At 45.0% G+C, this 12,765-nt stretch overlaps 1 protein-coding gene across 7 annotated transcripts in view; it reads left to right on the top strand.

Annotated features, from left to right (window-relative positions):
* The window catches only part of BICDL1 (BICD family like cargo adaptor 1), a 98,785-nt gene that overhangs the window by 80,053 nt on the left and 5,967 nt on the right, over window positions 1-12,765 (top strand). For 5 of the 7 annotated variants that reach the window (XR_008379533.1, XM_053588196.1, XM_053588197.1 and 2 more), the window contains 2 exons: window positions 717-860; window positions 7,655-7,791. Coding sequence is in view for 6 of the 7 variants with exons in the window: in XM_053588196.1 (XP_053444171.1) it covers window positions 717-860; window positions 7,655-7,791 (281 nt within the window). In the remaining variant the exon portion in view is untranslated. The remainder of the gene's footprint in view (window positions 1-716; window positions 861-7,654; window positions 7,792-12,765) is intronic. The other 2 variants (XM_053588198.1, XM_053588199.1) reach the window with 1 other exon arrangement.

Consider the following 12,765-nt stretch of genomic DNA (forward strand, 5'->3'; position numbering starts at 1 on the left):
TGGTCTCGAGTTTAAAGGCTTTCCTTGGAAACTTTGAATATAAACATTTGTATCTAGGTAAAAACTCCCAAATTATTATTCTGTCGCCCTTTGATCCTAGTGCTGGGATTAGCTATGAGTAGGTAAACTTAAAAGATCTAAATTTTATAAATGAGCATAGAAAGTTTGGGACATTAGCTCCAAGGCCTTTAAGAATTCCATATGTGGCCCACCTGTGTAGGAGGAGAGGCATGTTCCCATGGGCATTCTAGGCAGACTGACATTTCTTCCAGCATTGTTAGTTTCTCCCTGGGCTTACTCTTTACTCACACTCCCAGATGTCAAGCTATTATTTGTCTTTGGGTTTTATCCTCCTAAAGAGTAGTTGTGTCTTTCTGCCATCTGATCATGCTGTGTTATTTGTGAGATATGTTGTGAAGGCCTAATCATTGTAGGAGAAGGGAGCCATCAGAGTATGCTGCATTGTTCATACCACATGGCTCCCTTCTCCTGAAACAAAAATGAATAGAACATCTAGCTATGTGCAGGAATTGAGTAACATTTCTTTCCCTAACTCCTTCTTTCTTTCCCCCTTGTCTTTCCTCTCCTTCCCTTTCTCCCTCTCCCATACCCCTTACTTTGTCTCTCCCCCATCATCTCTCCTCATCCTCACATCTCTCCCTATCCTTATGTCTCTCTCTACCCTCACTGTCTCTGCCTCTCTCTTTTGCTGTCAGAGCTCCCGGAGACTTGATGATGACTCCTTAGAAGAACAGATAAGGCAGACGAGTGAGGACTCGAGGGCCCTAAGGGAGCTCATGGAGGGAGAGAGGGGTAAACTGAGGCAAAGCCTAGAAGAGCTACAGCAACTCCACAGTCAGGTGAGCACCCCATCTCCAGTGCAGGGATGTGCTTTTATCTCTGGCACTCTCAGGACACTTGCACATTTCTCTCCCACTTCTGCCTGAGAAGCAGTTCTCCCCTATCACATCCTCAGGCAACAGTGACCTGAGGTTGAGGTAAGCTGGATATCTTCAAGAAAAGAAACCAGTTCTGTGGTTTAGGCCAAAGTAAAATTAGCAGAGGTAAGAACAGCTAGTCCTCCATTTTCTCCAGTGACAACACTGCCTTCTACAGAGCCAAAAGTTAGTCTGACTCATGGATTCTGATAGTTGGAAGTGCCACAGCTCTCAGGCCACTTTTGGATGTTTTCCGGGCTTGCTAGGCAAGGAAGTTTACAAACTAAGGAACAGTTGTTCTTTACAGAACTGTTCCCTCTTTTTAAGTGCTATTACTTTTGTCAGCCTGTTTTTCAGCTTTAGAAGAACTTACTGCTGCCCTCACTATTACTTTCCTGTTTGATCATGATTTCCTCTCTCTTGAGAACATCAGAGAAGGGCATTTATGTTCTGGTCTAAACATTTTTAAAGGACTTAGGACTTAGGAGTACCCCCACCCAGAAAGGAGCTTCTAAATCCTATTCTAGAGATGAATAAAGGCTCTTCTTTTGACTGGGTCATGTATAGAAGTTCTCTCCTCCTTGGGAGAAGGGTAGGGCTGAGGGAACACCAGGCAAGTAGCATTTAAACCCTGTGCCCTCAGCTTGGCCTTGCCTTTCCTTGCCCAAAGATACTCATCCTTTTCTGCTGCATAAGATTTCTGCAAGAGAAAATTCAAGCCTGGCTATCTTTCAGTATTTCTTACATTTAAAATGTCTTGGAGATATTGGAGAAATACGAGAAAGAAACTCCTGTTTTTTCTGTGTCATAATATTAGTCTTCCTAATACTATGTTCTTAGAAAATATCGAGATGCTCACATACAGCCCCCATCACTGTGCTCTTTTCTGCTGTGAGTGACCAGATAACAAGGATAGAAAGACAACTGTTTGAAGTTTTTGCTTGCTCCTGGCTAAACCCTAGAGCATGGGCTTGAGCAGCCAGAGACGTTCTCCTGCCTAAAACCTCAGCTCCTCAAGTGGTCGTTTGGGCAGGGAGAGGTTCAGATTTGGGGACAGATTTTCCATACTGGAAGAATAAAATGTAGGAGAAAGTTGGATCTAAAAGTTCTTTGAGGCCAAGTACGGTGGCTCATGCCTAGAATCCTAGCACTCTTGGACACCAAGGAAGATGGGTTGCTTGAGCTTGAGCTCAGGAGTTTGAGATCATCCTGAGTAAGAGCGAGACCCTGTCTCTACCAAAAATAGAAAAATTAGTCAAGGCCAGGCGCGGTGGTTTACGCCTGTAATCCTAGCACTCTGGGAGGCTGAGGCGGGTGGACCAGCCTGAGCAAGAGTGAGCCCCTATCTATAAAAAATAGCTGGACGTTGTGGTAGGCGCTTGTACTCCGAGCTACTCAGGAGGCTAAGTCAGAAGAATCTCTTGTGCCCAAGAATTTGAGGTTGCTGTGAGCTATGAGGCCACAACACGGAGGGCAACAAAGTGAGACTTTGTCTTCAAAAAAAAAAAAAGAAAAGAAAAATTAGCTGTGTTTGTGGCGGGAACCTGTAGTCCCAGTTACTCAAGAGACTGAGGCAGAAGGATCACTTGAGCCTAAGAGTTGGAGGCTGCTGTGAGCTATGATGATGCCATTGGCACTCTATGCAGGGTGACAGAGTGAGATGAGACTCTGTCTCAAAACAGACTAAATAAAAACATATAAAAGTTCTTTGAATTAATAAAAATCTTATTTTTAAGCCTATTTAAATTCCTGTGGGATACTTTTGGAATTTTTCTTTGTTTTTTTGAGACAGTCTCACTATGTTACCCTTGGTAGAGTGCTGTGACATCACAGCTCACAGCAGCCTCCAACTATTGTGCTTAAGACATTCTCTTGCCTCAGTCTCCCAAGTAGGTGGGACTACAGGTGCCCACCACAACACCCAGCTATTTTTGTTGTTATTGTTGTAGTTCTCGTTGTTTGGCAGGCCCGGGCTGTGTTCAAACCCACCAACTCTGGTATATGTGGCTGGTGCCCTAGCCGCTGGGCTATAGGGGCCAAGCCCAGCTCTTTGTTAATAACTTTTTTTATTTTGTTGGTTTTTTGTTTGTTTTCTCAAACTTATAAAACTAGAAAATCACCAGAGGGCATTACTTCTTTTTTTTTTTTTTTTTTTTTTTTTTTTTTTGAGACAGAGTCTCCCTATGTTGCCATGGGTAGAGAGTGTGGCATCACAGCTCACAGCAACCTCCAACTTTTGGGCTTAAGCAGTTCTCTTGCCTCAGCCTCCCAAGCAGCTGGGACTACATGTGCCTGCCACAACCCCTGGCTATTTTTTTTTTTTTTTTTTTACCGGGGCTAGGTTTGAACCTGCCACCTCTGGCATATGGGACCGGCGCCCTACTCCTTGAGCCACAGGCGCCGCCCAACCCCTGGCTATTTTTTGGTTCTAGTTCTCATTGTTTGGCAGGTCCCAGGCTGGATTTGAACCCTCCAGCTACAGTGTATGTGGGTGGCGCCCTAGCCACTGAGCTACAGGCACCAAGCCCAGAGGGCATTATTTCATTCAGAAACATAAGCAAAGTATAGGTGGTTAAGAGTCTGTCATGGAACTATTTAGGAAGTCATCTCCAGTAGGGAATTTTCCTTAGCAGTTAGCCCAATAACTGGTTTAGACCAATTCCTCTGGATTATTTTTCAAATAGTTCACCAAGCAGATGGTTGCACCCACGTTTCACACAGGTAGAGAATTGGGCTTCTCCTGTAGGTCATCTCTTCCCAAATGCTCAAAGCTGAAAACTCAGCCACATTGCACCCACCAGAACTGCCCATGGTAGTAACACTGACATCCCGAGGAAGTGGAATGGGAAGCAGACTGAGTTCAAGAATGACTGTGGGGCGGTGCCTGTGTCTCAGTGAGTAGGGCGCCAGCCCCATATACCGAGAGTGGCAGGTTCAAACCCAGCCCCCAGGCAAACTGCAACAAAATAGCCGGGCGTTGTGGCGGGTGCCTGTAATCCCAGCTACTGGGGAGGCTGAGGCAAGAGAATTGCCTAAGCTCAAGAGCTAAAGGTTTCTGTGAGCTGTGACACCACAGCATTCTACCGAGGTCGACAAAGTGAGACTCTGTCTCTAAAAATAAAAAATAAAAAAAATAATAATAAAAGAATGACTGTGGAGGCTCAGCGCCTGTAGCTCAAGCAGCTAAGGTGCCAGCCACATACACCAGAGCTGCGGATTGGAATCCAACCCGGGCCTGCCAAACAACAATGACAACTACAACCAGAAAATAGCAAGAGAGGATGACTATGGAAACTGTGGCCATTACAGCGGGCATGGTGTTCCTCATGCAAGGTGAATTCAGTGTCTACTGATACCCACTGTATGTCTGGCGCTATGCTAAACCTTGAGAGGCATGAGGTGGATGTGCAGGGTCCCTACACTCCAAGACTTCACAATGTCACGAGGACAGTCAAAACCATCTCTGGAGCATTTTGGGGACAAGCCCAGACAAGGTTAGGTGGGACCAAGGTTCTAGCAGCTCTTAAACTGGGCTCCACCTTTTATCCGGTAGGTGACTCAGCCTCTGAGTCTGCTGCCGTCCTACTTGCCTCTTTTCTGTCCTGGAAAGTGGACCACAGGTCAGAGGTGGGGAGCAGCACTGGCTCTTGCAGAAGCCTACCCAAATTTTTAAATAGAAAGGTTTAATTTGATAATTATCTGAGGCAAAATCCATAGCCAGACCTGAAGACTGGTCTGCACCCATTATTGTGCTTTGAGAACACAAGTCACTCACACTCTGTCATGCCTTTCCTGCCCATGGCAAGGAACTGTCCCCTCCCTCATTTCCCACAGCCCATGTGGCCCACTCTTCACTTCTGATCATAAGGCACCTGCTAGGAGACAGGAAGGATCTTTGGTGATTTGTGTGTAGAATATGAAAACTAGTTATCCAAGGCAGCCCCTCAGCCAATTCTCAGGCCAGTGACTCAAGTTTTATGAGGCTCAGTAGGAAACATAGTTCCAGTTCTGTTGTTTGGATCCTGCACGCTCAACTAGAGTACATGGCATTTATTCCAGGAAGGGCATGAAAACAAGGGAGAGCAGGACTGGGAGCATGTTAGTGCTTCACTAATCAAATCTGTGTGGCTACTCTAGAACCTCTCATCATGTCCACTCTCCTCCAGCCTCCTAGACCCTGTGCTATTTCAGACCCACAGCCTTTCATACTCTGGCTGCGGTGACCACTTGCCTATTTATCTACCTTCCCCCAGCCCACCCACCCTTGCATGATTTGGATTGCTCTTCCTGAAACGTGACTTGAAAATGGGACATCCCTTCTGGGTTCTGGGTAGATTCTCCTTATCGAGTGATGGGAAGCCTCAAGCTGGTGTCCATCCAGCCTCCTTCCCTCTGGTTTCATCACCTTTGCTGTAGCAAAACTGAAGATAGGACATAAAAGGGCAGTGGCATATGCCCTCCCAGGCTTTCCAGATCTGGGTCTTCTCATGAGAGTTGTCAGCAATTAGGTGCTGATTTGGGGACAGGAGAAGAGAGTGGAGTTTTGGGCCCTTGAGGTTATTTATTTCATTTGATACTTACAGCTTAGTAGTGGGGAATAATTATTTTTATACCTGCTTATTATATGTGGCTCAGAGGGTAAGTCCCTCATCACCTCTCCTAAGGCACATGGTTGGTGGACTCTAGCTTGGCCAGGTTTTCCAGGCCAAAGTAAATAAGTTATTCTGGAGTTTCATCTGGAGCACACTAAATGCTGGCTTTTCTTGCCTAGCATATAGTTTTACCTATCCTTTACTCAGCTGACAGAATACCTGACTGGCCCACAGCTGGTCCAAGGCCATATCAGGGATCATTTGGCCTATGGAGGTCTGGCTGTCTCCACTAGGTGCTTTCTGGCTCTTGAACCAGCTGCAGAACCTGCTAGTAAATAGGCCTGCTTCTTGCCTAGTGGCTTGTCTGCCTTGGGGACTGGAACATGGTATGTGTATGTGTCCACGGCTACTCCTATGGGTGCTCTACCCTGTTTTTCCCTCAAGTTTCGGACCCAGCTCACTCAGCTGTCCCCACTAGAAAAGCTGCTGCTTTGAGCTGTTCTTACACAAGCATCAGGCCCTAATGTTCCCCACTAGACTCCAAAGAGTACAAAATCCACTGCTCATAATAGCAACAAATTGTTCTTCTATCCCTCTTCGTTGTTGGGTGTCCTCTGAATTCTTCCAGAGCAGCTACTGCCCCAGGGTTTGCAGGGTCTCCTGCCTCAGCCTTGAGAGCCTCTGAACTATCCCCAGGGAAACTTAATATTAGCCTTAGTCCTGTGGCCTGTGCTCAGTTCCACTGAAAATTAGACCTGGGGCTTGAAGAGCAGAGAAGTATCCTGAAAAGTGGCATCTCCTTTGTGGGAGGAAGGCAGACAAGACCTGTATGGATGGATCCTCCCTTGGAAGAAGGGCAGGGTCAGGTGTCCTGACTCATGTGTGATCCTGTCAGCTGAGAAGAGGTTCTTCCCACCCTTCTGTTTTCAACATATATTTATCGAAAGCTCTCTAGACAGGGTTTTGCTTGCAAACTGCAGAAATTTGCTCTGCTTGATTTAAGCAGAAAGAGAACGTAGTAGAATTAAATCTGATATATTAAAAGAATCAAGGAAGGCGGGAAAACTCAGCTCCAAAATGACATAGCCATAGGAAGGGAACAACAGAAACAGTCTGCTGCTCTTGTAAATAATTTGCCCGTCGCTTTGCTTTATTCCATCAGAAGCTTCAGTGCCAGGTGGGAGGCATGTGACTCAAAAGTTGAGGTCACTTACACGTGCCCAGGATGCTTAGGAAAGGAAATGTCTTTTTCCTATTGGCTTCCTTAGTTCAACTGCTCCCCAAATAGGAAGAGATTTTGAATAATGAATAGCCAAAAAATGCTAATTGTGCACTGTATTTTGTGCAAATACTTTAGGATTAAGCACTATACACATTCGGCTCTGGGGTGCATAGATCGATACAACACAGTTCTTGCCGCCACCACGATCTTGGTGTACACAGGGCTACCATACTATGGAGTGGCATAAGGTGTGGTCACTAATGGAGCCAGTAGGAAGGAGCTTCATACAAAAGGAGTGACTCCAGGTCATCATGAGGGCCTGAGTAGGCCATGGTGACCTTCACTGAGAAAGTGTAAGAATGGTAACTTTGTTTAGGTATCTAAATTCCCTGTGGCTTTGATCTGGGGAGCTGTGCCAGGTGCTGCAGAGATGGGAGCCAGGGCTCAGACTGAACCTATCCAGGGTCCTATTGATAGTAATGTTCCACACTGAGTAAATAAGGCTGGAAACAAAACTGGAATTCTTACCCCCTAAAAGTGTTTCAGAGTCCAAATGCATTTATGGCTTTTTTTTATTAGTTACCTGGAATGCCTGGAGATGAAAGAGATGGTATGGCATGCTGAGTACAAAAGGGATCTAGCCCATGGCCGCAGGTCCAGGGCTGAACTTCCTCCAGCCCCCTTGCCACTGAGCTTAAGCCTAGCATGTGATATCCTTTGTTCAGGAGAGATAGGCCCTCCCTCAGATCAGACAGCAGTGGAACACTCCAGCCTCCACTCCACATGTGTACCCCGTGCCCTGCCTGGGGTTTTTCTTTTTCCTTCGTGGAAGGGAAACCACCACAGGCCAATAGCAGCAATACATGTATCATCATTTCTCTCCCTCTTTGGTCTCCTGTTAGGTAACACTGCTGAGTGTGGAGATGACTGCACTCAAAGAGGAGAGAGACCGACTCAAAGTGACATCTGAGGACAAGGAGCCAAAGGACAAGGAGCAGCTTCAGAAGGCCATCAGGGACCGGGATGAGGCCATTGCAAAGTGAGTAGGGATGGCTTTATTTTATTTTTAAAACAAAATTGATATATGCTGAATTTAAAAAATTAAATGATTTAGAAAATACAAAGGTGAAAGAGTTTCCCTGCTACCCACTCACACCCCCATCCCATTCATCTCTCCAGAAGGATGCTACTATTGACAGTTGGATGTGCATTTTCTGCATATATAGTTGTACATACAGATAGTACTTGCATGATTCTTATTTTTATTTTTTGAGACAGAGTCTCGCTGTGTCACCCTGGGTAGAGTACCATGGAGTCACAGCTCACAGCAACCTCAAACTCTTGGGCTTAAGTGATTCTCATGCCTCAGCCTCCCAAGTAGCTGGGACTACAGGTGCCTGCCACAATGCCCAGCTATTTTTTTGTTGTAGTTGTCGTTGTTTGGCAGACCCAGACTGGGTTTGAATCCACCAGCTCTGGTGTATATAGCTAGCGCTCTAGCTGTTCAGCTACAAGCGCTGAGCCAGCCAGTTGTTGCATGATTTTTTAACATCAACAGGATGTGTCTTTTTTCCCAGTTGAGAGCTTTCCAATTTTGTTGTATATATCTACCTCGTATTTTTTGTTTGTTTGTTTTGTTTTGTTAACCTCATTTTTTTTTATTTTTAGTTTTTTGGTTTTCATTCCTTTTATATTATGGACATTTCCAAGCATATGAAAAAAACAGGAAATATGAGATGAATCCCTTTCTGCTTACCTTCAGCCTCAGCACTAATCAACATATGGTCAGTTATTTCATCTATATCCCCACCCACTTCTTCCACCTCCCCTCTGGATTATATTAAAACACATCACATGACATAGTGTCATCTCATTCATAAACACTTTGGTATATACCTCTTCCAGGAAAAGACTTTTTTAAAAAACATAAAATCAGGCTCAGCAGCTGTAGTTCAGTGGCTAGGGTGCCAGCCACATACACTGGAGCTGGCCAGTTTGAACCCAACCTGGCCAAACAACGACAACTACAACCAAAAAAAAAAAAAATTAGCTGGGCGCCTGTAGTCCCAGCTAGTTGGGAAGCTGAGGCAAGAGAATCTCTTAAACCCAAGAGTTTGAGGTTGCTGTGAGCTGTGATGCTACAGCACTCAACCAAGGGCAACATAGTGAGACTCTGTCTCAAAAAAAAAAAAAAAAACTAAAACTGAAACATAAAACCACAATATAGGCTCAACACCTATAGCTCAAGCAGCTAAGGCACTGGCCACATACACCAGAGCTGGCAGGTTCGAATCCAGCCCAGGCCCGCCAAACTAAAATGACAGCTACAACCAAAAATAGCTGGGTGTTGTGGCAGGCGCCTCTAGTCTCAGCTACTTGGGAGGCTGAGGCAAGAGAATCCCTTAAGCCCAGGAGTTGGAGATTGCTGTGATCTGTGATGCCATGGCCCTCTGCCCAGGGTGACAGCTTGAGGCTCTGTCTCAAAAAAAAAAATAATAATAATAATTACACTTGAAAAAACCAGTTAACTTCTTAGAAGGCAGCTATGCTCACCAGGATACCACCAACACCTCTATAAACCAATGACTTTTTTTTTTGAGACAGAGTGTCACTTTGTCACCCTGGGTAGAGTGCCATGGCATCATAGCTCACAGCAACCTCAAACTCCTGGGCTCAAGAGATTCACTTGCCTCAGCCTCCCGAGTACCTGGGACTATAGGCGCCCACCACAATACCAGGGTATTTTTAGAGACAGGGGCTTGCTCTTGCTCAGGCTGATCTTGAACTGGTGACCTCAAGCAATCCTCCTGCCTCTGCTTCCCAGAGTACTAGGATTACAGGTGTGACCCACAGCACCCGGCCCCAGTGACTTCCTGATAACATTGGGTATCCATGTAGTCTGGGCTAGAATTTCCTCAATGATCTCGCAAATATCTTTGTTGATTAAAATCAGTTCTAATTGATTAAAATCAAACTCCAAAGTCTACATAATGTATTTAATGATACATGTCCCAAAAGTCTATAACATGTTCTCTCCCATTTTCTTTTTCATAGTGCATTTATTTGAAGAAACTGTATCATTGGTCTCAGAGTTTTATAATATTCTGGATTTAATTGCAACCTATAGTCATTTAACATTTTCCTTTGTCTATATTTCTGATAAACTGGTCCATTTTTTAAATAACGTTTTGGTTTTGGTTTTTTTTTAAGAGACAGAGTCTCACTTTGTTGCCCTTGGTAGAGTGCTGTGGCGTCACAGCTCACAGTAACCTACAGTTTTTGGGCTTAGGCGATTCTTTTGCCTCAGCCTCCCAGGTAGCTGGGAATACAAGCACACATCACAATGTCCAGCTATTTTTTTATTGCAGTTTGGCCGGGGCCAGGTTCGAACCCACCACCCTCGGTATATGGGCCAGCACCCTACTCAGTGAACCACAGGCGCTGCCCCACGTTTTGGGTTTTTATTAACATGTTAAGATGGACCAATTTTCTCTTACACACAGAAAATCTACAACTACATAGGCAAAAAACCTATTTACCTGTTCTTCGTCCCCCTGTAAATTATTTAATGTACTCTTATCCAACCACTATTTACTGAGTGTGAGGAGATATAAGTTACCAAAAACATGTCTGCTTTTGGGACATAACACATTAATGGCAACATTTGTACATCACTTTACTGTTTACAAAACATTTTCATCCTTTAATCCTCCCACCACAGTAAGAAGTAAACATTTATAATCCCAATTTAAAGATTAGGAAACTGAGAAATACTTTGCCAGGGTCGCTAGTCCCAGCTCCCATCTTTCTTAACATCTTTTCCACTCTGCCACACTGCTGCTTGTCAGGAAACTAAAATAAGCTCATTTGAAGCAATTTGTAAAGAAGATACCATATGCCTTCCTGAAAAATAATATGGCATACTCCAACCTCCCCTGCCTTCTCATCTCCACACACCCATTTTTCCCTTTCCCTTCTGTTCTTTTGAAGCATTTTCATCATTTCCATTTCTGTTTTACTTTTGGGTCCCCTTTTCTATCTGGTCAGAACCTCAGACCAGGTTGTCTTGTCAATTTCTAGTTCATTTTAGGAATTAATTCTTGGTGTGACTCACATACCTGTGTATCTTTGCCACTTGGATTCCTGCTATATTCAGTTAGTAGATGTTTGAGTAGCATTGTGATAGAAAGGCGAGGGGCATGCATTTATCAATAACAGAGTAAACTTGTGTGATACAATCAGAGAATAAAATGGTAAAATTAAGATGTTAACTGTGGGAGCCCATTAGGGATAAAAAGTGGAATAAAGTGGGTGCCAAAGCTGATGAGCCACTGCACTCCAATCTGGATAACAGCAAAATCCTGGTCTCTTTTTTTTGAGGGGGGGGGCATCTTTTGTCAGCTTGAAAAGTGGGAGATAAAACCAGAGAAATTATCAGAGTGCAGAAGGGGAGAAGAAACAAGTCGTCCAGTCCCCTTCTTTTAAAAGTAAAACCCAGCTTTGTCACCTAGGTGAGAGATGAAGGCAACCAGATCCACATGAAAGTATGCATGCTATCAAAGAAGGCTCAAAGCGGGGCACAGTGGCTCACACCTGTAATCCTAGCACTCTGGGAGGTGTTAGATGAGTGGATTGCCTGAGTTCACAGGTTTGAGACCAGCCTGAGCAAGAGCAAGACCCTGTCTCTAAAAATAGCCGGATGTTATGGTGGGTGCCTGTAGACCCAGCTACTCAAGAGGAGGAGGCAAGAGAATTGCTTAAGCCCAAGAGTTGGAGGTTGCTGTGAGCTGTGATACCAGAGCACTCTACCAAGGGTGACAAAGTGAGACTCTGTCTCAAAAAAAAAAAAAGAAGGGCAGCGCCTGTGACTCAACAGAGTAGGGCACCAACCCCATAATGCCGGAGGTGGCGGGTTTCAACCCAGCCCTGGCCAAAAACTGCAAAAAAAAAAAAAAAAGAAGAAGATTCAGTTAATATTCTGGAGTCTGGAGTCTGACTGATCAGATTTGTAACTTCTCCCTGGAAGGAAGTTCCTAGTAAGAATTCTGGAGTGAGGGCTGTCCTTCAAGGACCCTATAGACCAGGGCTAAATGAGGAAAGAAGGGTGATAGATTTCAGAAGGCTAATTTCTTTTTCTCTCTTAGAAGTGAAATTTTTGGTCTACAAGAATTGAGATGATAGACCTAAGTGGTCATTTAAAAAGGAAACCATACCCACAATTGTATAGGATCTTAGTTTTACAAGGTATTTTCATATGCATCATGTCTGATTCTCTTCTTCATGCTGGCTGCACCAGGACCCACCCCTGTACAGTACAGTCTGAATGGCAGGGGTTGGAGCTACTTCATTACCCTGTGATTCTAATGTGTAGTCAGAGGCGAGAATCCTTAAGAAAAACAACTACCCTGTCTTCACTGGATTGCAGAAAAGTTAAGAACAATTTTATCTCCTTGCAGGTGAAAAGCCTTCAGAAAAAAAAAATTGGGGGCCAGAAATCTACCTTACAAAAACGAGTCAATTGCTAGTATTTTCATTTAAAAAAATTCTAGTCCTTGGTAATGCTATTTTTTAAAAAATAAGACTAATAGATTGATTAGTGACTAATATATTGATCTGTAGCTGAGCTCTTTCCGGATGCAGGTTCCCCATGAATGGCTCAAAGGTTCCTTCGTAAGCGAAAGTTAGCCAGGCAGACCCCGCTTCAGAGACAAGCGAGAAGGAAGGGAACGCCGTACCGCGCAGGTGGTGGCGGCATTAGTCAGCACATAACCTCCCGGGGCTCCTGGCTGCTAGTGGCGCCACCTGCTGGAGACACCAGAAGCTCCCGAGGCCGCAGTCACGCTGGACGTCAGGGGTTGGTTCTGAGGTTCCCGGACTGCTGGGCAGGCGGGCGTCCATGGCAACCGGTGCTGCGCGAGGATTTCCTCTTTTTGCCGCCAGCCAATACGGTGGGCGTGACGGAGGCAGCCTGCGGCCTCCGCCCCAGCGCTCATTGGGCAGGCTTGGGTTCTTG

Source organism: Nycticebus coucang, chromosome 4 (genome assembly GCF_027406575.1).
Source record: "Nycticebus coucang isolate mNycCou1 chromosome 4, mNycCou1.pri, whole genome shotgun sequence".
NCBI lineage: Eukaryota > Metazoa > Chordata > Mammalia > Primates > Lorisidae > Nycticebus > Nycticebus coucang.